The sequence below is a fragment of the Gorilla gorilla genome, chromosome 6, assembly GCF_029281585.2.
Source record: "Gorilla gorilla gorilla isolate KB3781 chromosome 6, NHGRI_mGorGor1-v2.1_pri, whole genome shotgun sequence".
In the NCBI taxonomy this organism is placed as follows: domain Eukaryota; kingdom Metazoa; phylum Chordata; class Mammalia; order Primates; family Hominidae; genus Gorilla; species Gorilla gorilla.
This window is the reverse complement of record NC_073230.2, coordinates 103,699,346-103,724,486: the sequence shown is the minus strand read 5'-3', so window position 1 is coordinate 103,724,486 and position 25,141 is coordinate 103,699,346. Positions and strand designations below refer to the sequence as shown.

Here is a 25,141-nt window from a genome sequence, read left to right as displayed (position 1 = left end):
CACACCAGGGCAACAGTTCAGGCACTGTTGGAAAAATAAACTGTAATGTTTGAAAAATGTGAACTCTTTTCTTTTTCTTTCTTTTCTTCTTTTTCTTTTCTTTTTTTTTTTTTTACATTTGGATCTCAAAAATTACACATCTAGGGTAGTATGAATCATACCATTTATGAATAATGGGCATTAACTTTGGCTTAAACCTTGCCAAAGTTTTTTCATATATATATATATGTTTTAAGTAAAATATATAAATATATCTTGCCTTACAAACTCTTCCAACTCGAGAAAGGATGGTTTTATCGGAGGTACTGCCTTCTTGAGATGATTCACGAAAGAAGAAATATATTTTATCGTCATCTGGATTGTAGGTGTCTGGTATGAAGAAAGTTCCAATAAATTTTGCTCCTGTTTGGAAGAAAAGAAGCTATAAATTAAGATACTGAAACAATCCAGTCATCACAGTTTGATGATATTTCCACGTAAAAGCAATTAGCAGTAGAATTTTTAAAAAATGAACTATAAGCCAGATGTGGGAAATGAGATGTGTATACAAATGAAGATGATACAACGTAGAAATATGTATCAGCATAAAGAGGTACTGAACAAGTTCTCCAGGAATTCCAGAGAGCAGGTGAGAACATGACTAGACTAAATTGCTTGTAGATCTTTTCAGATATGGAGATGCTATCATTTTATATTCTCCTTCTGTATAATGGAGTTTTTAACCACCATGTCTTTCATAAACGGCTTAGGAAATAGTAAAAATCTAGCACTGATTTTGACATACTGTGATGTATTAATACTTTGATGAATTTTGTGTAATTGGCCTAGGGGTATAAAAATGGAAACAACCAATAGTGTTTGGTTCAAGTTCAATATAGCAGTATAGGCTCTAGATAAACTTTCTGAATTTATCTCTTTTCACTGCCACTCACTGGAATGGTGACCTTTGACACATTATTTATCTTTTCAATGACTCAATTTACTCATATGTAATATAAGACTACCAACGTCATCTACCTAATAAGATAATTTATATTATTATCAAGTGGATTTATATGTGTATATATATAGCATTTATATACATATAGCATATATAAGCATTAAATTCCTTTTTATATGTGTATATATGCTATACATATAGCATTTATATAACATTTTATATATATAGCATATATATACAGCATTAAATTTCTTTATACAACAAACATTTAGCTTTAACACCTCCAGTATTCCCCTCTGAAACAAATTTTTACTGTACAAAAGTCAATATTTATGACAGAGTTCTATAAAATCAATGACTGAATAAACAGAATAAGGCTATCCGTGGTATATATTAGTTGAAAGGTAAAATAAATAGCACTTGGAAAAATATCCATGCTTTTTCCTCCTCCCACCTCACTGATGTCATACTGAAATTTATATAGCATACATATACAGCATATATATATGTATAGCATTTAGCATCAGGCAAAAGCTGATTATATAATAAGTGTTTAATAAATGTGATTATTATTAAGATAGTTATGGGGCTGATAAGCATTATCATTATGATGACAATATACAGGGGTTAATAGAAAATTGAGTACATCCATGTACTTGTAAAAATAATATGTCATTATTAAAAATTTAGTAGATCTATAGGTACTGGCCTGGAAAGATGGCCATAGTATATGTACAGTGTAAAAATGTTTGCAATATGATGAACCTCTTTTCACTGTATCACTGAAAAATTTATTTGGGTTTCTAAAACCTTGTTTAAGAGGTATTCGGCATTTTAAGTCTTGGTTTTAAATAATTGTGAATTAACCAGGTAACAGATGCGTAATAGGATGATACCAGTTCAGAAATAATTGGATTAAAGCAAAGAAGACAGAGAGTATGGTTATTGAGAAATGAAGGAAAGACTTCAATTAGAAAATATGTGGCACCTGGAAAGAAGAACAGAGCACTGACTTTTTAAGAAGAAGAAGCAAGAGAAAAGAGAAGCCAAAAAGTTTTAAAAGAAAAATAAATTGGCGGGAGGTGAAAAAGATCAATATTGCCTTTTCTAGAGTTTTGCCTAGAGCTCTGATTGCTGTGTGCCCCAGGTGTTATGAAAATCACTCTTCTGCAAATGTACAGCAATTGGCCAATGTCCCAATAAAGCTTCACAGTAGCCTTCTTTAATAGACAAGTTAATGTTGGGGCTGGGTGTGGTGGCTCACGCTTATAATCCCAGCACTTTGGGAGGCTGAGGCGGGTGGATCACTTGAGGTCAGTAGTTTGAGAACAGCCTGGCCAATATGGTGCAACCCTGTCTACTAAAAATACAAAAGTTAGCCGGGCATGGTGGTGCACATCTGTAATCCCAGCTACTTGGGAGGCTGAGGCACGAGAATCCCTTGAACCCAGGAGGCAGAGGTTGTAGAGAGCCGAGATCACACCAGGGCACTCCAGCCTAGGCGACAGAGACAGACTCCGTCTCGAAAAGAAAATAAGTAAATAAAAAGTTAACGTTGGATTCCGAGTGATGGGTATTCAGTCAATATCGTCTCAGCCTCTCTGGGTTGGCCCTGTGTCTCCCATCCAATCTCTTCTTTGCTTTAATGCAAAGCTTTGAAAGGAAAAGAAAGGAGGGAAATACATTCGTGAACTTTCTTCTCCTTATTCTATATTATTTTCCTGTTTTGTTTTGTTGTTTTGTCGGTAATTTAGAGCTTCAATGGAGTTTTATATTCTTGATAATCTCACTTTGGTATGGTTTTTCAAAAATATATAAAAATAAAATTTTAGAAAACCACATAAAGTAATTTTTTTCTAATTAATCTCAAATTGGCAAGGCCCATCAAAAATTCCATTCAATGTCTTCCCCAACCCCCGCCCTGGCCCTCTTTCAAATTGTTAGTAAATCACGAATACTTGGTTTTGATCACTGAGCAAAGTAAAAATCTCTTTTTTTTTAATCGCAAACCAACACTTCCGATTTTTTATTTAAACATGTTTTCTTTTAAAAAGCAACTCTTGGTGTGGCTCACGCCTGTAATCCCAGCACTTTGGGAGGCCGAGGCCGGCAGATCACGAGGTAAGGAGATAGAGACCATCCTGGCTAACACGGTGAAAGCCTGTCTCTACTAAAAATATAAAAAAATTAGCTGGGCGTGGTGGCGGGCGCCTGTAGTCCCAGCTACTCGGGAGGCTGAGGCAGGAGAATGGCCTGAACCCGGGAGGTGGAGCTTGCAGTGAGCCAAGATTGTGCCACTGCACGCCAGCCTGGGCGACAGAGCGAGACTCCATTACAAAAAAAAAAAAAAAAAGCAACTCGTTGTGGGATCAAATTGTTCTATAAATGTGAGATTCGGGTTTCTGAAATTCAAGAAAACAGAGAAATAATGTATTTCATTACTATTATATTCAACGAATTTAGTGCAAAAAAAGAAAACTATTTGAATTAAATAATAAAAGAATGAATAAGAACTGACACTCTATATAAAACGAAGTATGATCTGGATTAAGGAAATACTGACAAATGGTCAAGACATGGCTAAAGAGAATGAGTAGCCATGATTTTTCCACTGACTTGAAATGATATTACAACAATGAACAGAGAAAAACAACCAACAGTGGGCTCCCACAAACACAGACCAGGGATGAATAATAATCTTTAGAACTTTTTGAATTTACAGATGCTTAAATCCAGTGCTGCCAAACTGGATGGAATTCTCTAGCTGAACTGCCATGTGTATTTTAAACATATACAAATACAAAAATAAATACAACCCTATCTATATATGGGATGGGAAAAAGATACATTTAGACTCATTAACTCAAGGTCAATAATATAGTTCTATGTATGTATGGATGGGGGCATGGGGAATTAATAATAAATTCTTAAGTAATTTGAGTGGGAAAAATGTATAAAACTGAAACTATGCAGAAATTATAGGAAATGATTGGATTTCCTTATCTTCACAAATATGTGGGATTACACTGGTATTAACATGAGTAGAATTTATTGTAGCACTTGCATATAATTAATGTAGAACTTACACATGCAGCATGATGTCCCTTGAAATTTTAGTGTCCTGTCAAACCTACAAAATGATTCAGTTGAATTTATAATTTAAAAAATAACATAGTGGTACAAAGTGTAGAGAATCTCTCTAGAGAGAAAATGAGAACTCAGTGATTCGAAACAGAAAAGCAGAACAGTTAAAAGGAATACCAATATGAAGGAGAGAGTTGCTTATAAAGCTTTCCTCAATCACTCAAATGGGAGAAGGGGTTCCATGAGCTGATTGTTGTTCACTTGTTTACAGGGTTGAATTAAAGGAAAAACAGCAGAATAATAAAATAGAACATAATGATAAAAGAAGTGTAAAAGGGGTATAAATAAATATGGCAATTCGTTGTCATATTGCAGAAATGCATAGGAAAACCCACTTCAGATATGAAAAACATCATCCAAGTGTTGACAGGTATGGCTATTTGAAATGGCCAATAGGTAGGCTATGATACTAGTCTACATTTCAGAAATTTCAGCATGACATCAATGAGGTGGGAGGAGGAAAGAGCATGGATATTTTTCCAAGTGATATTTATTTTACCTTTCAACTGATATATGCCATAGACAGTCTTATTCTGCTTATTCAGTCATTATTGATTTTATTGAACTCTCTCTTAAATATTGGCTCTCTTGCAAGTACTGTAAAAAATGTTTTGCAAGGGAGTACTGGAGGTGTTAAAGCTAAATATTTGTTGTATAAAGAAATTTAATTATGAGAAAAAGAGTTAGTGTCAAGTAGTGCTTTATTCTGTGATTTAAATAGTAAGCATACTTGAGAGTTAAAAATAAATACAAGTTGCAAGAACAGAGTTTATTTCTTGCAGATTCTGTTGAGGTCCGGTCTTAGAACTCTGATGTTAGTATTTTATGACAGAAACTCTTTCCTGATTTGCTGCCAAATTTGGGTAAAAATAGGTATCATTTAATCAGTGCATACTTGATCAATTAAACAACTTAAAATTATACCATTAGGCACCTGGGCTTTATTATAGCACATTTTCTCCATTTAGCATTTGAGTACATGCCCCAGTAGGAATGCAGCTTGAAATCACCCATTTTCAGATGAACTTCTAGCATGACACCAAGAGGCACTGCCAAAAGAGCATGGCATAAACTCATGTGGCCTGCAGCACACACTACTTCCCTTTCTCCCTATGAATCTCTTTTCACCCAGATGAGCACACTAGCATTATTTAATAGATAGTAAGTTCCTAACTTCCTTTTATTACTTCTTATAGTCTCATTTTCCTATTATCATTTTTTAATGTTCTCCTTTCATGTGGAAGGAGAGTTTACAGACAACAGATCATCCCAAGAGAAACTTCAAATGAAAACTGTCTCCATATGTTAAAAAAGAAAATTTAAAACAAAAGTTCTCATCTATTCCAAGAAAGAAAACAAAAACATCTGCATGCATCTGAGGCGTTATTGTTCGCTTTCATCTTCCAAGTGGTCACACTTTTAGTTTTATCCTAAAATTGTAACAAAAGCTCAACTGCATTTGAGTAAGCACCCTAGTTTGCATCTATATTCCTATTTCCTATATGTTTTAAGATTAAGTTGATAAATCAAAGTGTGGAACCATCAAAGACTTCATTTAGAAATGCCCATAAAAGTACTGTAAAAAAAACACTTTTTACAACTTCAAATGAAAACTGCCTCAAAGATGAAAACATTTCATCTTTGCCATTTTGTATCCTCCTCGTAAGGTATTTGCTAGATGGATTAGTATCTTAAGGAAGGAATCAGGATTCCTACTTTTTAAGTCTTTAAACTGGATTAAACAGTCCTAGAAAAATTCTGAGAAAGATCCTTGCACTGTTAAGTGGTTAGCTGATCTCACTCTGGTTAATGCCAAGTGGGGCACAGAACATAATATGCCATGCACACCTGTATCAAGAATTTTAAACCCCCTAAGTGCTTCGGTGATAAAAATGGATTTATAAAAGATTCATGTAGCATCATATTAAAAATGATGACTCTTTAGAATCTGCATCTTAACAGTTAAATACTCACTTGTCGCAGTTCATCTGTACTCTCTCCCCTCCCACTCCTGACTCCACACAGATGACCCCATTGACTTTGGACCATAGGCTGACTGTATCTGGAAAATCGCCTATTTCTCATAAAGGACAGAAACGTTCTCTGAGCAAGCCAATATTTTGTCTTAGTCCATCAGATCCCTCTTCATTATAAGAATATCATCATTTCTATAATTTCTCCCCTTACTCTGCCCTAGTTTCTGTGGATTGGGGAACTCCTGAATGACTGAATCTTCTGAAGCATTGTGCTCTTCTAGCTCTGGCCTGCCTTTCCCTCAGCAAACATCTGAATGGCTGCTTGCACTTTCCCTGCTTTCCCTGGCTCCAGCCAGACTGCCTAGGTCTCCCTCATTGCTTGCGGAACTTCATCTTCTCTATCTGTCCCTGCTTCCTGCTACCAGACCCACATCCTTGGTTTGCTGTTGCCCTACATGGCATGTCCATATGTCCCAGTTTGTAGTGAGGCTGCAAAGAGCAGGGGATATGCCATCAAAAGAGCAGATTTTGAGCCGATGAACTGTATTATACAATGGAAATGATACATTATCGGGGCGAGATACACATATTCGAGCTTCAATCTCACCTCCGCTAGCTGTTTAACTATGAACTATTATCTGACATCAAATATATCATCAAATGTAAAATGTAAATAGTAATTCTCTCAGGTTTATAACAGTCAATAAAATAGCACTTTAAAAGTGCCAAAGATAGGACTAGCATGGATATTATATAAAATAAATTTGAATGGGAAGAGATGAGAGATGGGGAGATCAGTTAGTAAACAATAAAATGGTGGCAATAAACCAGAGATGAGGTAATGAAGACCTATAGGAAAATGGTAACCATAGAAAGAACAAGGTCAACAGATATTTTCACGGAAGTAAAAGCTCTTAGAAATAGATTAGATAAAGGAGAGGAAGAAGAGGAAGGAATCAAAGATAACTCCAAGGTAACTGGGTGGATGAAGTTAAGAAAGTTAAAATAGATAAAAATCAGAAAATGGATATTGAAGGACAGGTTTGAAAGAAGAAACAAGATCTATAACATTCACAAGATTTTAGACTTTAAATCCAATTAAAACAAAGGGTCATTAAACCACTTGTAACAACCTTAAAGCAATTTAACAGCACAATCAAAACTAAGGCTTACATATCTTGATTTTTATATAAAACAATAATCTTTTTTCTTTTAATCTAGAATAAAAATGGAAGTCATCCAAATAAATTATTTTTGAGGCCACTTAGTTACAGGAAAAGGTTGGAAATACAATTTTAGGAAACACTGGAACACAGGAAACAGTTGAAACTATTCGGATGGATGAGCTCACAGAATTATGAAGTGTAGAGGGAGAGAATGAAAAGGCAGTCAATAATACAAAATGCTAAAGAGATAGTAGAGAAACACACAGCATTCGGGTTTTAGCCTCACTTCTACCTCCCACTGCTACCTTCATGGTACCACATGATACCTAATAATGATCATGATGATATTGATGCTAATTCAGCTCTTAAAATTGTCTTCTAATAGACTTCCCGATATGATTTAATTTTATCCTTATAACGCCCTGTGAATAGATTCTATTGTTAATAGATTCCATATTTACAGACAAAGAATTTGAATGGACATTAAAATTTGACCAAAGTCACCATTCAGGAATTAAGCACAAATAAATAAGTTCCACAGAAACAATTTTAGTCTAAACAGGGACACTTTTAAGAGTAAAAGAACAGGAGCAAACTGAAAATGTCCTGGGCAAAGTAGGTCATATTATCACCCTGGCTTTTAACTGCTAAGCAGTCTGCCTTGAATCTCCTAGAACCATAAAAGTCAGTTTTTCTGCATCATAATTATTTGCTTGAATTCAGTCAATTGAGACTTCCTCTACCATTTGTCTTTTCTCCTACCTTCAATTTCTTCTATTCTACTGGCTTCTTTAATTGCAAAGTTTTCCCAGCATACAAATCTCTTGAGCTCTGTCTCATGTCCTTGGATTCTTCTATTTACAAAACAGTATATTCTCTCTCAAATATTCTTTGCAGTATATTCTCATATACTTCCACTACCTTTGTTGCTGTCCCTTTCTCATTTCCCTATTTTCATGCAGTGGCCTCTTGTCTCTCTGTCCTCGTCCTTCTTTAGTCTTCCATTCATGCTATTAAAAAACATGCTATTGTTTTTGTAAGTTACCTTTAGAAAAACAAAATTCTGACTCCTTGATTAAAAAGTAAGCCATCATGGTTTCAAGATAATATTTACAGCTTTGTAGCCTTGTCTCCCACTCCCACTTTATGCTTCAGGCTGAGCAAGGCGTTCATCATCCGTGAGGTCGGTGACCCTCCCCTATCTATCTATGCAGGCCACAAGGGTAGAGTAGCACCCAGTAGGCAATAGGGTCTCAGAAGTTGTTTATTAAGGAAATTGTTAAACCAATTCAAAGGCTTCCTAATCTCTAATCTTCTTCATACAGTACTAAAAGTAGCATATCTAGGCAAATAATAATTGAATGCATATTTCCTACGTTTATTGTATTGACAATGCTGCTGACTTATTAATGAATATGTTACAGTAATGGAAAAAATACTACTGTCTTTTAGAAGAGGAGAAACATGATATTTGCCATCCCAAGACAGAGATACAATCTTATACTTCATTTTAAGCCATAAAAATATCTTTTTACTCAAATAGGTATCTAAGCTATTCTATAGGTGACATTTAAGAAGTTACTCTCAAACCAAATAATTCCACAAAAATCTGACAATGCACAAAAAGATAGCTTTGCTTTGCATGTGTGTTAAGAAATTAATGGGTAATCACGTAGTCATGGATATTCTACATTTGTTTTCCCTTTTAAGACTACCTATTAAGGGTACTTTTTTTGGCTGATGAGAATCACATTGTTGTATAAACAAACAGATCTGGAGTTTTTGACTAAAGAAATGTTTTCAAAGTGTTTTTCCTTTTGTTTATGTTGTCACTGCTTAAAAGGCACTGAGAGATAGAGAGATAACCCCTAGGAAATCTCTACCCTCGCCTCCTTCACTAAGGCCCAATATTTATTATGGGAATGAAAAATTCCTGCCTGCTTAAATTACAGTGTTATGTCATTCTGCCATGCAATGGAATAAAGTCACATGTTAGAGAATCATGATAAAATTTGATCTGTTGTAAGGCGGTGGTGGGGAGTGGGGTGGAGTTAGGTGCCTTGTAGTGTTCCTTGGATTAATTAAATAAACTCATTTATAATATTCTTATGTTTTTTAAAAAAATTTGAAACTCAAAATATTGTATGATTCTTAAAATAGTAATCAGACAAAATTATGTCAATATTAATATGCTTAAAATTTTGAAGAGAAATGTCTTAACCCAAGTGTATATTATTTTTAAGCAACAGAAGTTACCATTACAATCTAACCTGAGTTCATTGGGCTAACAGACAGTACATGCCTTGGTCTTTACACAGACTGCAAGAGTAAGATTGCCTGCTTGAATTCTCACTCTGCATCTGACAAGTTATAAGACCTTGACCAAATTACTTCTCTGTACTTCAGTATTTTTATAGCATAATAGTTTATGCGTATTAAAGAATAAAATAATGATATATCCCAGATGTCATTGTGAATATTTAAAATATTAATTAGAGCACAGAAGAGTGTTGAGGAATAGCAGACACTCAATAAATATTATGTATTACTATATAAACAAAAGGTTTTGGAGATTTTCTTAGTGGGGAATTATTTCAAATGTATTTTATAATGTTGAGCTAAATTAATTATTCCAAAACACATTTGAATGAATAATAATACACTTCTTATCTATCTTAAACCAAAGCAAGACAATCAAAAGTAAACAAAAAAAAATCACAAACCATTGAGCCAGTAGTGCTCTGAAATGTCCGTTCTGATGTAGTGGTGGTCATGAGTAGGCCCAAGGGATCGAGTGAATGCAGTATCTTTGCCAAGGAAATCAGAAGCTGTTCCAGAGTAGAGGTACTCATCTGAGAGGGAGAAAAAAGTACACAGCACTTTTAAGAGTACAGCAGTAGATGCTATTTAACATGTACAAATTTCACAGCATGACACCAAAGATGTTTGTTTCTTAATATCAGAATGTATTGTTTCATAAATTTCACAGGTTTTGAAAATTTATCTCAGTTGAAGAAAAGATAACTCAATTTACTTTGGTAAGCTGATGCTGAATACTTGAATATAAACAGGCCAAATTCTTCTGAATTAATAATTGCACATGCATTAGCTTCCCTTTTGAATAAATGTTTCCTCTTTCTCTTCTCCCCACAAATAATTCAAATAAATGTCATAATTAAGAGTTCCTCTTTAGAATAAGACACAAAAAATATGAAAAGCTAAATGCCATAATGAGGAATGGATTGTGTGATTAGTATTTACTTAACTGACACAACCTCAATGACCACAAATTTTCTTTGCCTAACCTCTGGTGAAAGGGAGCTTTCAGCACTGAAGTCATTCTTTGTAATTATAACATGTTGCATTCCTTGTAGCTAATCATGTCTCTAATAGTTCTGATAAACAGGAATTCTTGAAAGGGGAAAGATGTTGCCATTACTGCATACCAAACTTCGTTGTTCTGTTATTTGTGTAAAGTACATGTTCTGTTTCACCAGAGACAGAAAGGACCAAAAGAGAGAAGGGGAATGTCAAGGAGAAAAAGAGAGAGAAAGGAGAGAAGAACGAAGAAGACAGGAGAAGGAAAAGGAGGAGGAGAGAAGGGATGGTGAGAAGGAGGAAGAAGGGAAATAAGAGGAAGAGGGGGAAAAGAGGAGGCAGGAGAAGGAGAGGACAAAGAGAAAAGAGAAAAGGCAGATTAGAGAGAGGAAGAGGATGGAAGGAAGGGGAGTGAGAAAAACGTAAGGGAAGGAGAAGAAGGCAGCAGGGATCCATGTTCCCTAATGTTAGTCAGGGTGTTGGGAAGGGGAGTGAGAAAAACGTAAGGGAAGGAGAAGAAGGCAGCAGGGATCCATGTTCCCTAATGTTAGTCAGGGTGTTGGGAAGGGGAGTGAGAAAAACGTAAGGGAAGGAGAAGAAGGCAGCAGGGATCCATGTTCCCTAATGTTAGTCAGGGTGTTGGGAAGGGGCGGGGCGGAGGGGCAGGAAGAAGGCTGTTCCTGCAGGAGAATATGTTGTCTCTTTGAGAGCTAAACCTCTACTATTTCAAGAAACTTCTTAGTCAACCACTTTGCTTTACATTTAATAAAACAATGTAAAAAACGGCAAATCCCTACAGAGCATTTAGACTTTATAAATGCCTAAATAGGAGAACAAATACATTGTTTTATCACTGAAATTTATTTTTGCTCAGAAACATATCTTTAAAATTCTGCCTTGTATAAGAAAGGATTAAGATACTTTCTGCAGCCCCTGTTTATATCCATCTAAATAAGCTTTCAATGAACGATCAGGGATAATTCAACCTTAAGAATGAGAATAGCTAACCTCTAAAGGAAATGTGTGCTCGCGCGCACCCACCCACACACACACACACACACACACACACACAGAGAGAGAGAGAGAGAGAGAGAGAGAGACAGAGAACTCCAGCTATGTAAAGTAGACATAGATAAGGTACTGCTTCCATCCTCTTACAGTATTTCCCTACAATGTATCAGATAAATGGCAATATTTCATTGTGGGCATATTTTTAAAAAAGAATAAAATAATAACAACAAAGACATTATTAAAAAGTTTGGTAAAAGAAGTGAACTGTCACTTTGAAACCTATAAAATTGCAAGTATTTGAATGTTTTGTTAGGAAAAAATATATTTCAACACAAAAATTAGATCTGAATATCCAGGCTTTCAAACTTCTTCGTTGTCCCTAAAATTACTTGGAGATTCATCAGGAGAGTAACAACTGCCACCAATCCATTGTTTTGTTTTTTTTTTTTATTAAGGGTATGCCAACTCCACTTCACAGAGCAGAATCACAAACCATCTATCTCATTTTCTGAGAATAATGACTGACCATTAGTCACATAATTTTCAAAAAACACAAATACACACATGCTGTCACTTCAAAGCAAAATCACTAGTTCTCACTAAGTGAAAATTAAAATGTCATGGTGCTTCACTCTTATCGTCTATTCAAACATTTGAAAGACAAGTTAAATAGAAAGAGACTGAAGTCATGAACCAAACCAAGACAAAAGGAGTCCTTATAATGGTTGAAATTCAGAAGTCTTGCCGACATTCCTTGGAACAGACTTCAGACCACACAGTATTGCTTCTTTGAACAAGACAGTTGTCTCATAAGAGAATTTAAGATGTATACAAAGTGAGAGAAGCCTAGCTATGCTAGCATAAATTTCATGTTTCCACTGATATAATCAGGTTATAGTGAAATTGCAAAGGAAGATGTTATAACATTCTATTATCTGTATTCTATAGCTTGATTAATTTGGTTTAATTTACCCACATATGGAACTGCCAAATTTAATTTCTATAATAAGTCAGATAGGGAGATATTACAATATAAGAAAATCCCCAGACATCTAAATATAAAATTATAAAACAAGTAATTATCTGTTCTTTGACATTATAAATATTCAATCAGAAGTTAATTTAAAAAGTAACTGTGCAGACACCACGGATTGCTGTGGCCTTCGTTTAGTGAGAAGGATGCTCAGTACAGACAAATTTGGCACTAAAATAATGGAAACAAATCGCTTGTGGAAGATTAGTAAAAAATTACCTTTAACTCAATAGGAAAATGCAGTTCAGTCAAAAAATAACTCTTAGAAAACCATTTAAGGATAAGAACTGCCTGTCATTGATCTTACCTGTCATTACTGAAGCAAAAGGCTGCTGAGGATCGAAAGGACATTTCAGTCTGCCAGACTCCAAATTATGTGTGTCTAGTTTGAATATAATATCCTGTCATGAGAAATATTAACACCAGTGAACTTTTTAAAAATATTACAAACAGTAAGAATGTGGGAGATACAAACTAAATTCCAACTCATGAATTTGATAAAACTAATTGAGCATATAGCATGTGCATGATGCTGAACTCCTTAACTTTTTAGCAAATATATCTGGCAAGACTTAATAATCATGTTTTGGTCTCCCTTGGCCCAAAGTGGCAATATAATACTGAGTGAATTTTTCAAATGGAAGTAGTAATGTACTCATCAATACATTTAGTCTCCACAATTATCAATATCGAAATCACCACTAAGAACACATATTTCTTGAGCTTTCACGACTAACTTATTGAGCCTAATAAAACCAACTTCATCTTTTAAGAAATAGATTTGCTATAATAATCATACTTTCAGGATAATGATTATAATTTATATAACTAAGCATCTTCAAATATGTCAAATGACTTAAACCCTGTAATAGTTTTTAAAATTATAGTAACATAAAAGTGTTCTAAGGTGGGCAGTTCATTTTCAAGTTGTTGATACATCTGGGTAACAAAAAAATCCTGTTGTAGTATTTCACTATTACGAAAACACTGTACACATTAAACCACATAGTTATTTTGGCTGAAACATCTATTTTTATAATAGTGGCCACAGACAGAATGACATTGGCAGACTTTTAGTATTTGGGAAAATAAATAACATCTTAAGTTGAACTTTCCAAGAAAAAATATGAATGTATAATGAATATGGCCCCATGAGATTGAGTGTTTCATAGCAATGACAACACTACCATCCAGCAGAAAGGATGATGACTCACTCTGTGTATGCACTAGTTAGAGAAATCCTGCACTTCAGACATTCTGTCTAGGTGATGTATCTATGAAGTTATATCAGAACACACATGTAATAAAAAAGGACCATTCAGTGCAACTTATGTAGAACACAAGCAATAAAGCAAAAGAGACAGAGAAAATTATGTGTTATGTTGCACTTCAGATCTTTGTTTTTCTTTTGAACAAGACCAATAGTAACTATTGCCTCATTTAAAAAAATACTAAACACTAATAGCAATTTAAATAGCCTGGTTAAAAATTTATGGTTCATAATTTTAAGTAAACACACTTTAATACAAATAATAATGGTACCTTTATAATCTACTGGAAATAGGAGATAACAAGAAAGCAAGTTTCCTTGAGCCAGTCAAGGACTCATACAAGAAAATAATACAGAAAATAATGGATGATTCCATGTGCTTCCTGAAATAAACTGACTGAATTAATGGTGCTCTATATTTTGAGACTTCAACTTTATAAGATTGCTTCTATGAAGTTCCTTATTCTTGATTAATTATGCAAAAAGCACCTGTCTGAGCTACACAGATGGAAATATGGGCAGAGAAGTAAAGATGATACAAGTAGGTAGGAATGCTAGTAAGAAAACATTTATTTATCACAACTAAGCAACATTATTGTCAATATCATGCCTATTTAAAGATAAGATCTGCAGCAGCACAGGGGAGGTCCCAGAGGAAATGATACCAAGCCAAGCATTAAACAGCTTTCAAGTTTTCCCAGCACTGTGGGATACAAATATTATTTTATAGAAATATGTAAAATATACATATTGTGTACATCCATGCCTCTTTACCTTTCTGTGTTTCTGTTATCTAGAAATGGATGAATGTTAAGTGACTAGAATGAAGCAAGTGCTATGCCAAATAGTATAAAATCATTTTCTCATTTTATTCTCAAAATAACTCTGTGAAATAGTTACTATTATCATTATTTTACTGAATAAGCAGAAGCATAGAAAGTTTATAGAGTATGCATACAGCCATGGAGTTAGTAAATGACTGGAACCATATTTCAAACTCTGGCCATCTGTCCTCAACTTACTATTAGAAGTTGTTGACACCAGCACTGACTTCCTTCCTAAATTCCAGCTCCAGTTGCCCACGTGGCATGACCTACTGAACATGCCACAAATGCAGAATGTGCAAAACTAACTCACCATATTTCCCTCAAACTTGCCACTACTCTCACCTCAATAAATAACACCACTCTTCAACTCACTGGCAAAGTCAGGAATCTGGGATTCATATTAGCTTTCCCTGTTTCTTCCCATTGCCCCAGCCACACTGCATAGCAGTCCCTGAAGTATAACTTTTTCCGCTCCTTTTGTGTATTGCTGTTCCCTCTTCCCAGCCACCTTAGGAGGAGCCTTATTTATTTGAAAATGGAAGGTCCTTCTAAACTCCCTCTAGAAGTACGATGATTTCTTGGGACTAATGATTCATTAAAAAAGTTAACAATTTTTAAGCAGGGCTGCCATACAATTACCTGTATGCCAGACCAGCTGAAAACTCAAGGTTCAATGCCCCTGTTTACCCATAATTCTCTTATTCATGGAACTTGTAAATTTGACTGCCACAGGGCTTCTTGACAGTCCCAAGCTACTAATTAGCTCCATCTAAATCTAAATTCCCTTTCAGCACTTGTGACTTTTTTTTTGTTTGGAGACAGAGTCTTGCTCTGTCGCCCAGGCTGGAGTGCAGTGGCACAAGCTTGGCTCACTGCAACCTCCGCCTCCCGAGTTCAAACAATTTTCTTGCCTCAGCCTTCAGAGTAGCTGGGATTACAGGCGCATGCCACCATGCTCGGCTACATTTGTATTATTAGAAGAGACGGGGTTTCACCATGTTGGCAAGGCTGGTTTTGAACTGCTGAGCTCTGGTGATCTGCCCACCTCGGCCTCCCAAAGTGTGAGCCATGGCGTCCGGCCAGCACTTGTGACTTTTAAGGAGCTATAAAACACTATTTGCCCCCCTCAGCAGGTTGCGAGTTTGGCCTTTATCCTTAGGCCTCAAAACACACTCAAACTGTGGGGCTATATCACATAATTACACCCTATGCTATGAGCTAATGTTATATATTACCCTTCATCAGAGTTACACAAGAGAACATTACCCCACCAACAAAGAATGGATTCAAGTTACCAAGTCTCCTAGTGGCTCAGAAATTTAACTGTCAGGGTTGCTTTATTTTCAAACAGTTGAGTCTGGGCTGGTTAGACAAGTTGGTTAGAAAGGAAAATCCATCCATCCATAGTTGTGGGTTTGATCTCTGTGTGAATCAGCTAAGTCAATGTAAAGAAACCTTTTCCATAAGCCCAGACTTTACTTTCAAAAACACAGCGAATTATCCTGCAAATATGTGTGGTTACTCACAAAAAGTACAGTCATGCATCACTTAAAGACAGGGTATGTTCTGAGAAGTACATCGTTATGCAATGTCATCATTGTGTGAACATCACAGAGTGCACTTACACAAACCTAGATGGTATAACCTACTGCACACCTAGGGTATATGGCATAGCCTATGGCTCCTAGATTACAAACATGTACAGCTTGTTACCGTTGAATACTACAGGCAACTATAAGACAATGGTCAGCATTTGTGTATCTAAATATATGCAAACATAGAAAAGATACAGTAGAAATAGGGTAATGTAATCTCATGGGGCTACCATATTGTATGCAGCCTATTGTTGATGGAAACGTTGTTATGATGCACATGACTGTACTTACATAAACATGAGGATGACATTGCACATCACCAAGAAACAACTGGGGGCACTTATCCTAAAGCTCAGTTGCTCATGCTTGCTCTAGAGATAGACTGCCTTGATTCAATTTGTTGCAAGACCATTTATTAGTTGGGTGATTTAGCATGTAATTTATTCCATTGAGACTTAATTTTTACTAACCTGTAAATTGGTAATTATAATGACACTGGCTTTATTAAGAGTGTTGTGAAATTCCAAAGCAATAATCCATGTGAAGTGGATGGCATGAAGTCCATAACACAAGGACAGTAAACTAAAGTATTGGTAAATAATTTAATTGCAAAAATATGCATGTTTTTCACTTATTAAAGCACTCATTGAGATCTGGAATACATGACTCCTAATTAATACATCCTTTATTTCCATTATGCCAATTTGGTCCAGCTGAAACAATAAATTCATTGTGCCAATGACTATACACTTTTAAGAAAATTATTAAAATATTCTTTACTTAGTGTCCACTATTATACATAACAGGTCAACTTTATTAGATAGGAAAATGAAATTATTTATATAATGCAATTCCACTGCAAGATCTTATGGAAAATGAATTTTTACCAATAGCAACATACTATGTATATCTAGTTAAAAAGGAAAGTCAAGAGAAAATAAAGACATACATGGAGCCCATAGAAAACAAACAATTTTAACATTTTACACTATTAATTTTGATCATCCTGCTAAAAACAACTTTTAATAGAAAAAACATTTTTATTAGGTAGATCAAGTATATGGTGAAAATGATAGTCCATAGAATGGCTAGGAACATGTGTTACTATATCGTTTATAAACTATTCATTTTTTGTTTTGTTTTGTTTTAAAACAGGATCTTACTATGCTGCTTAGGATGGATTTGAATTCCTTGGCTCAAGGGACCCTCTGACTTCATCCTCCTGAGTATTGGCATTACAGGCATGCACCTCCATGCCTGGCCATATACGTTTCAGTCTTTATATTCAAATCTGCATGTTTTATGTCATAGTAATTAAGTAGCAATGTATTACAATAAATTACGCTTTTCATGCTTTTTCATTATATTACCTCCTTGTAGACTCCAAGATCAATATACCCACATATTGGATGAAATGCTCCAGTTCCACACACATATATGTGAGTTTTGTTATAGGGCTGAAGTACTCTGATGAAATTTGCACATTCTGTCTGTTGGGCACAAAAATTAAAAGCATTAACACACAATTCAGGTTTTTGAAATATTATCATTTATGCCACCTGTTTTCCAAGTAGATCAATCTTCAAAAATAAGAGCACAAATGAAAAAAGATTTATGAGAAATTCTAGACATCTGTTGTAGCAAACGAGGCAAGACAAATATAGAAACCATGGTATAAAGGAGTAGCTTTTTAGATTTTTGAAGTTATAAAACCATTGAACTAATCAGAATTAGGTTAATTAGAATGCAAGTCTATAGTGGTACTCAGTGAGCCCTAGAGAATGGATATAAACAGAATATGAATTAGACGTCCATATTTAAAATTTTCTCTTTTTTTTTTTTTTTAGAGATGAGACCTTTCTATGATGTCCAGACTGGCCTCAAACTCCTGGGCTCAAGAGATCCTCCTTACTCAGCCTCCTGAGTAGCTAGGACTACAAGCACCCACCACCACACACACCTGGTATCCTTACTTTCTACAAGAAATACATAGAACACAAAATTTATCATGATCTGTTGTTACCACATAATTTATACCATATAGTTACTACTGTTTGTAATGTCATCCGTCTCAGCTACACTGAACAAAACACTGAACACAAATGTGCATCTCTACCTATGTATTCAATTCTTATTGACCAGATGCCCTACCACTTATTGCCATTTATTTTCCGGTGGAAATGGAATAAATAAATGGAATAAATGGAAAATAAATTTTCCATTTATTTTCCAGAGCCTTTAAGAATCAGATTATTTCTTGATAATTTCCATAATCTCTGTTTTTTCTCATGGACTTTTTTTACACCAAGTCAAATTTTTGAAGAAATTTTTGTTTCTTTCTGTTCTGCATATGCTTATGCCTAAAAATATTCCTTTATATCATCATTATCTTTAGAACTTAATTATTTCATATGCTTCAGATAGCAGTAAATAGTGGCTCTCTCTCTTTCTAGAGTATTTATTCTTGTTATTATATATTATTTTCAACCTATCTCCTGCAAGTGATACTCTATCTTTACATAATTGTTACATGCAATTTCTTAACCGTGGCTTCATGATTCTTGGATTCAACGACACCTAAGTAAACACTGGGCTGGAGCAGACTTTTATTCTAGGTTGGCTTTACCCAGGAGACAGGCAAGTGTTGGGTTATTAAGGAAGTTGGTAACCTGAGAAACCACTGGATTGCATAGAAAAAGTCTAGTTTCTTTCTGCCCAAGTGGCCATAGGTTACTCACCAGTCAAGCATGGACCTAATGGTCCACTGTTGCTGTTGGGGTTCCTAGGAGGAATATATTAAAAAACAAACAAATAAATAAAAAACCCAACAATAGACAATAACCTAACTGGTAGGGTGGTTCTTAGAATGAAATAAAATTTTTTAAAAAGGCAGACAATGACTTAATGATAGGATTGTTATGGCTGTTATGTAGATTAAGTGAAATAATATAAATTTAATATTTGTTTATTCCTTACCCTGATTTTGAGCTATACATAATACTAATATCCTAGTGGTTGCTTTGATTTTAAAGTGAATAGCTATGTCTACAGATCTGAAGATCTGAGGTACAATGTTTCAACCGGCATATATATATATATATATTTTTTTTTTTTTAAATTTTTTTTTTTTTGGGACAGGCTGCTGGAGTAGTGGCACGATCTTGGCTCACTGCAGCCTCCGCTTCCCAGGCCCAAGCAATTCTTCAGCCTCAGCCTCTTGAGTAGCTGGAACTACAGGTGCAAGTCATCAACTCCCGGATAATTTTTGTGTTTTTTTTGTAGAGACAGGGTCTCGCTTTGTTACCTAGTCTGGTCTTGAACTCCTGGCCTCAAGCAATCCTCTCTCCTTGGCCTTCCAAAGTGCTAGGATTACAGGCATGAGCCACCATGGCAGGCCGATACTAATAGTTTCAAACAAACAATTAAGACAAAGTAATATGAGAAAAGATAAGATAAAAGTATGAAAATGTACATGATCACCAGGTAAATTTTATTGATGACCTCATGGCTAGAGTAGGAGGTTTTATAATCCAGCCTTTGCTCACTCATGCTCACTTTTTGAAAAGATTTTTATTCCTTGGTTTTTCCTGCACAAAGACATTAGTACATAGGGGAGAGTATGCAGGGTAGGGAAGAGTAAAATCGTATGGCTGGAGTGAGGGAGGACTGACTCACCACCAATTAGTTCATCATTTTTTCAAAAGCTCAGTTTGAATTTAGAAAGTAATTTTGCAAGATTCTGAAATAAATATTTGGATAAAGAAATATAACTCCCTTTCCAGATTTTAAATTATGGAGTCAAACAGATTAGAAGCTACCAGTGATGCAGCACTGTTTATAAAGACAAATATGGTCCAGGGCAACATTTTATACACAATGGGGATATAATTTTGGTGATTATTAAAAAAAAAAAACCTCTGAATCACACCTATTTTATTTCCTTTCACTTTTCTAGGAGTATTTTATTAAAATGGTGCTAGTCCTAGAAAGTAGCCTAATATGCCAATTTCCTGACTTGACAAGGCATACCTCAGATTAATTTATGAAATTCCTCCCTTCTGTCTGATTGGGCTGACATGGAATAAAAAAAAAAAGTATGTGTGAATCTTGAATTATCTGACACAGTTTACAAAAATGTCAGTTGTGCTCAGTCAAATTTTTCTATAGGGAAGTTGAGAGAGGATAGTTCTCTAAGCAGCCTAGAGGCAATAGAAAGGCCTTGGCTGCCTGGGCAAAAGAAATCTGTGAACAGAGATCGTAAAAGATAAGGTCTCCCACTTTAAATTTTACCTGAGGTTGACATTTAAGCCAAACAATCCTCGTTGCAAAAAAACTTTACAATGACTTCCCTTTCAATTCATAACTTCATTTTTTAAGTCTCAGAAATCCTGTGTTGTTTTATTCTTACACACAAAGCTTCAAAGATTTGTTTAAATAGCATGATCAATAATTAACTTGATTTAATTCACTTAGTGACCTGCAAGGCTATCAGTGGTAGTGTAATTCTGTGAGGCATGAAGAAAGATAACTTTGAGAAGCAGCCTTTGTAACTTTCCCTGAAAGCTAATTTGTCAGCTATTGCCCACAATGTCGATCACTGCACGTGACCAAACAATCCAGGGAGTAATGTATTCAACTTAGGACAAGTATTGAATTTCTCCTTCCTTCCTTTATTCCTTCTACCTACATGGCTTTCCATAGGCCCTACCCTACCCCCCACTGGAAGAGAAAGAAAAAGGGAAGAGGGGGAGGAGAAGAGAGAAAGAACCAAAGCAAATATCAACTTTTGAATTATCTTAAGTAATATTAGATGTTTCAATATTTCATCTCTCATATATATTCATACATATATAAATAACTAAATAGACAAGTATAAAACTGAACTCATACTTGGAGAGAAAACAAGCAAAAATATATTAGTCTATGCATTAACACTTAGAATTTTAGTTTCTCCCCAGATACCTGGAAAGATAATAGCAAAATAGAAGTACTTGTAATTCTCAAGACATATGTAGGGTCCAATAAAATCCAAAACAGCTTTATATCTATTCTGATAACTGACTTACAATAGCTAATTTTAATTTATTTATGTTAAATATTAGAAGATACTAATGATTTTGGAATCTTAACTGGTTTTATTTTTAATGTGTGTTGCAGAATATTGCGATCATCAAACATTTTTTGACTTTTCACCTATCTCTGTCTCTGAGCTACATGTTAGGCTTGTCTAGAAGTTCTCAGACAGGATCCAGGATGCAGAGATCAGTTTAGGTCTTAAAATCTTTAAAATAGGGCTGGCTGTGTGCGGTGGCTCACGCCTGTAATCCCAACACTTTGGGAGGCCGAGGTGGGTGGATCATGAGGTGAGGAGTTCAAGACCAACCTGGCCAAGATAGTGAATTTTCTCTACTAAAAATACAAAAATACAAAGAAAAAGAAATAGCCTGGCGCTGTGGCAGTTGCCTGTAATCCCAGCTACTTAGGAGGCTGAGGCAGGAGAATCGCTTGAACCCAGGCAACAGAGGTTGCAGTGAGCCGAGATTGCGCCACTGCACTCCAGCCTGGGCAACAGAGTGAGACTCCGTCTAAAAAAAAAAAAAAAACTTTAAAATATTTTAATAGATTGTTAATACTTCAGAATAAAAATAGAAAAACTCATATATCACATTTATATCTTAAAAATGAGAGATCTAACAGTGAAGATTTCTACAGAGCAATAATCAGTTATGGTAAAAGTGCAAAAGAAAACATTTTAAAGAAAAAGATAGAAATGACTATTTAAATAAAGTGTATACATCAAATAAGGTAACTGATAAAGTGATAAAGAATATGTTTTTCACGAGTGGAACACAAGGTATTATACTGTATGTATACTCTATACATATTTATGTTATACAAATATGTCTACCTATACGTGTGTGTGTGTATATGTATATATATATATATGTTTTATAAGTCTGTAAATAATCAGCACGAAAAAGGCAAACAGGAAAATTAAAAAAATATGGGCCTCAGGGATATGCTATTTAAAAATTTTATTTTGCAATCATATAAGATGTTTAGTGTTTAGAGTAATGAAAAAATTTCAAGCTAAAACAGCAAAAATAATTTTCTTTTTATTGGCAAAGAATAAATATACATATTTTATTCATTCATATGCATTTGTATTAAGCATTAAATGTGTGTTGTATTCAATATTAACAATGGTATAATAGGTAAATACACCCTCCCTTGATCACATACTGCTGGTAAGAGCATATGAGGCATAAACTTTCTGGAGGGCAATTTGGCAACATGTTTATAAAAATTTTTATGTCCTTAACTAGTAAAAGTCTACTCAATAATCAAAGATATTCACAATATTTACATAAAATTTTTTCATGTACAGTGTCATTTTCAATAGTAAAACTGGATATGTACCAAACTTCTAACAATAGGGGATTGATGAAATAATACATAAAGAAATGCAGTGTAACTATTAAAAGTAGTGTTATAAAAAAGAATTTAATGACATGGGAAAATGCTCATGGCAGTCTGTGAAGTAAAAAAAATAAGTGTTTTAAGTGACTATGTATACAATGATTTCATACTGAAAATTAGTAAATAGATAAGATAGAAAAATAAACATCAAAATGTCACCAGTTATCTCTGGTTAGTGTTCATGGGGGAGAGGTATTTATAAATGACTCGTTTTTCTTTTTTTACTTGTATATAATTTGCAAACTTTCTACAATGAACATTCTATTTTAGTTTTAGACTTTCTTGAGAGAAAGAAAGGAAGAAAAAAAGAAAGTGAGAGGAAGGAAGGAAAGAAGGAAGGAGGGAAGGAAGGAAAGAAGGAAGGGAAGGGAGGGAAGGAAGGAAGGATATAATCAAAAAACTGAAGTTCCGGAAGACGCTTTAACTTTGTGTAATGTCTGTGTGGACAGGCCGTGCCCCTCTGTGGTTGAGCTGACAAACAGAGCCCAGGCTACCCTCACCCTGTGGTTTCTTTTGCTTGGAGTAAGCTGTTTAACCCACAATTATATAGTCAGAACTAAAGACATTTCTTTAGTTACTTTCTTTTGAATAACTTTCCTCTAAATAGAAGCAAAATACTACCAAATATCTTTCTGTCATCTCTACCCTTCTTTGGATTAAACTGGGGATTATGTTCAACAAAGTGGAATAGTTCCCTTTTGTTTCCTCATCTTCTACTATCCCCACCCCAATTAGCTAACTTTCATTAGGGTAAATAATTCACTGTTTTGCAGTTACATAGTACCTTTGTGTAAAGGGACAGTCTTTCCAAACACTTGTTAATCCTAAACACACTCTTGGGAAGTAGGTAAAAATTACTAGAGAGGAAGAAGGAGAAAGGGTAATGCCAAACGTAATAAAAGATGTCAATAAAACCACAGAGCTGTCTCAGTTTTCTGTCAGCCAAAATCTATGTAATGCTGTTAAAAATGAGGATCTATGTTCTGGTGATATTACAGAAAGAAATAACTTGAAGGATATAGTTTTTGGATCTTATATGGATATTTTATAATGTTATGTAAGAGCACAGACCTTGGAGCAAGCTTTTTGGATTCAATCCCTGGCTTTACTATTTACCAGATGCATGATATTGGGCAAGCCATTTAAGATTTTTTGCTTTAGTTTTCTCATCCAGAAAATAGAAAATAATAATAAAATCTAGCATATAGTGTTGTCATAAGGATTAAATGAGGTTATAAATGTAAATCATTGAAAACAGTTCCTTGAACATGGTAACTGCTACAAAAATGTTAGCTATTATTAGAAGCTCTAAAATGAAACATTATTTTAAAGGAACAAGTTAAAATGAGGCAAAAATTAAAAATTATCACTACATGATTCAACATCAAACTACAGACTTCAGCAAAAAGCAAAAAGCTCCTCATATATTTAATCCTGGGTTAGCAGCAAATGTGTTTAAAGGTTAGAGGTGGTTACTAGCTCACAATTATGACTGAATTGGAATAATATGTTCTATATACAGAATCCTACATGGTCAAGGATCTCACCTCCAGAAAAGTTTATCACCATTTGCTTTAACTTAATAAGAGGGGCAATTAAGTTACTATGTAACTGGAATTAGTGAACATACCCAAGTGAGAGCACTGTCAGAATTTAAACCTTCACTGATTGTTTGACCTTGACTGTTTATCCCTGATCTGCTCCATGGGAAAACCATTTTACTGGAGTAAATTGAAAACATCCTTTTCCTTCTTGCCTCCTTATTGTACACTCAATACTGGTGAAACACAAATACAAAAATGTTCATGCTGGTTATGCCATGCTTATACTGTCCATTAAATGACATAATTTGAAAAACTCTCATAACCAAAGCATTTCATTCTCTATGAGTGTTCAGTAAAGTATTGGTGCTTTTGCAGACCTGGGTACCTGTTTGGTGTTGGACTATTGAACTGGATGAAGATACCAAAGCCGTGGGAGGAGAAGAATACATTACAGAATAGTTTAATTCCTTTCATTTCTAGTGACCGAAATGTAAAAACTGTTTCCCATTGCATTTTATGTTAACACTCCCTGATGTATTTCTGCTAATATAAATATGCCTGAAAGGATGACATTTAATTATGTTAATAACTGAATATAAAATCAGGGGTCACCACAAGTTTGTTTTGTTTAATTTCAACTATTTTGCTTTGTATTTACTATGTAGAAGTCATCATTTGAGCAGTATCTGTATCCCCCATTAGATTGAAAGCTCCATAAGGACAGATATGATGAGTTTCATATACATATTTAGGATCTTTAAAAATATTTTTTGAATAAATGAATAACAAATGAGTGAACTAACCTGTTGTCTGAGATTATTAGCCTTCTGAGCGTCC

The 25,141-nt window shown here is 34.8% G+C and overlaps 1 protein-coding gene across 2 annotated transcripts in view; it reads right to left on the bottom strand.

Moving 5' to 3' along the window:
• Positions 1–25,141, bottom strand: part of SEMA3D (semaphorin 3D) — a 191,827-nt gene that overhangs the window by 59,909 nt on the left and 106,777 nt on the right. For both annotated transcript variants that reach the window (XM_019030326.4, XM_063708657.1), the window contains 4 exons: positions 17,651–17,770; positions 12,896–12,989; positions 9,950–10,078; positions 260–402 (listed from right to left, as the gene is read on the bottom strand). In XM_019030326.4, the coding sequence (XP_018885871.1) occupies positions 260–402; positions 9,950–10,078; positions 12,896–12,989; positions 17,651–17,770 (486 nt within the window). The remainder of the gene's footprint in view (positions 1–259; positions 403–9,949; positions 10,079–12,895; positions 12,990–17,650; positions 17,771–25,141) is intronic.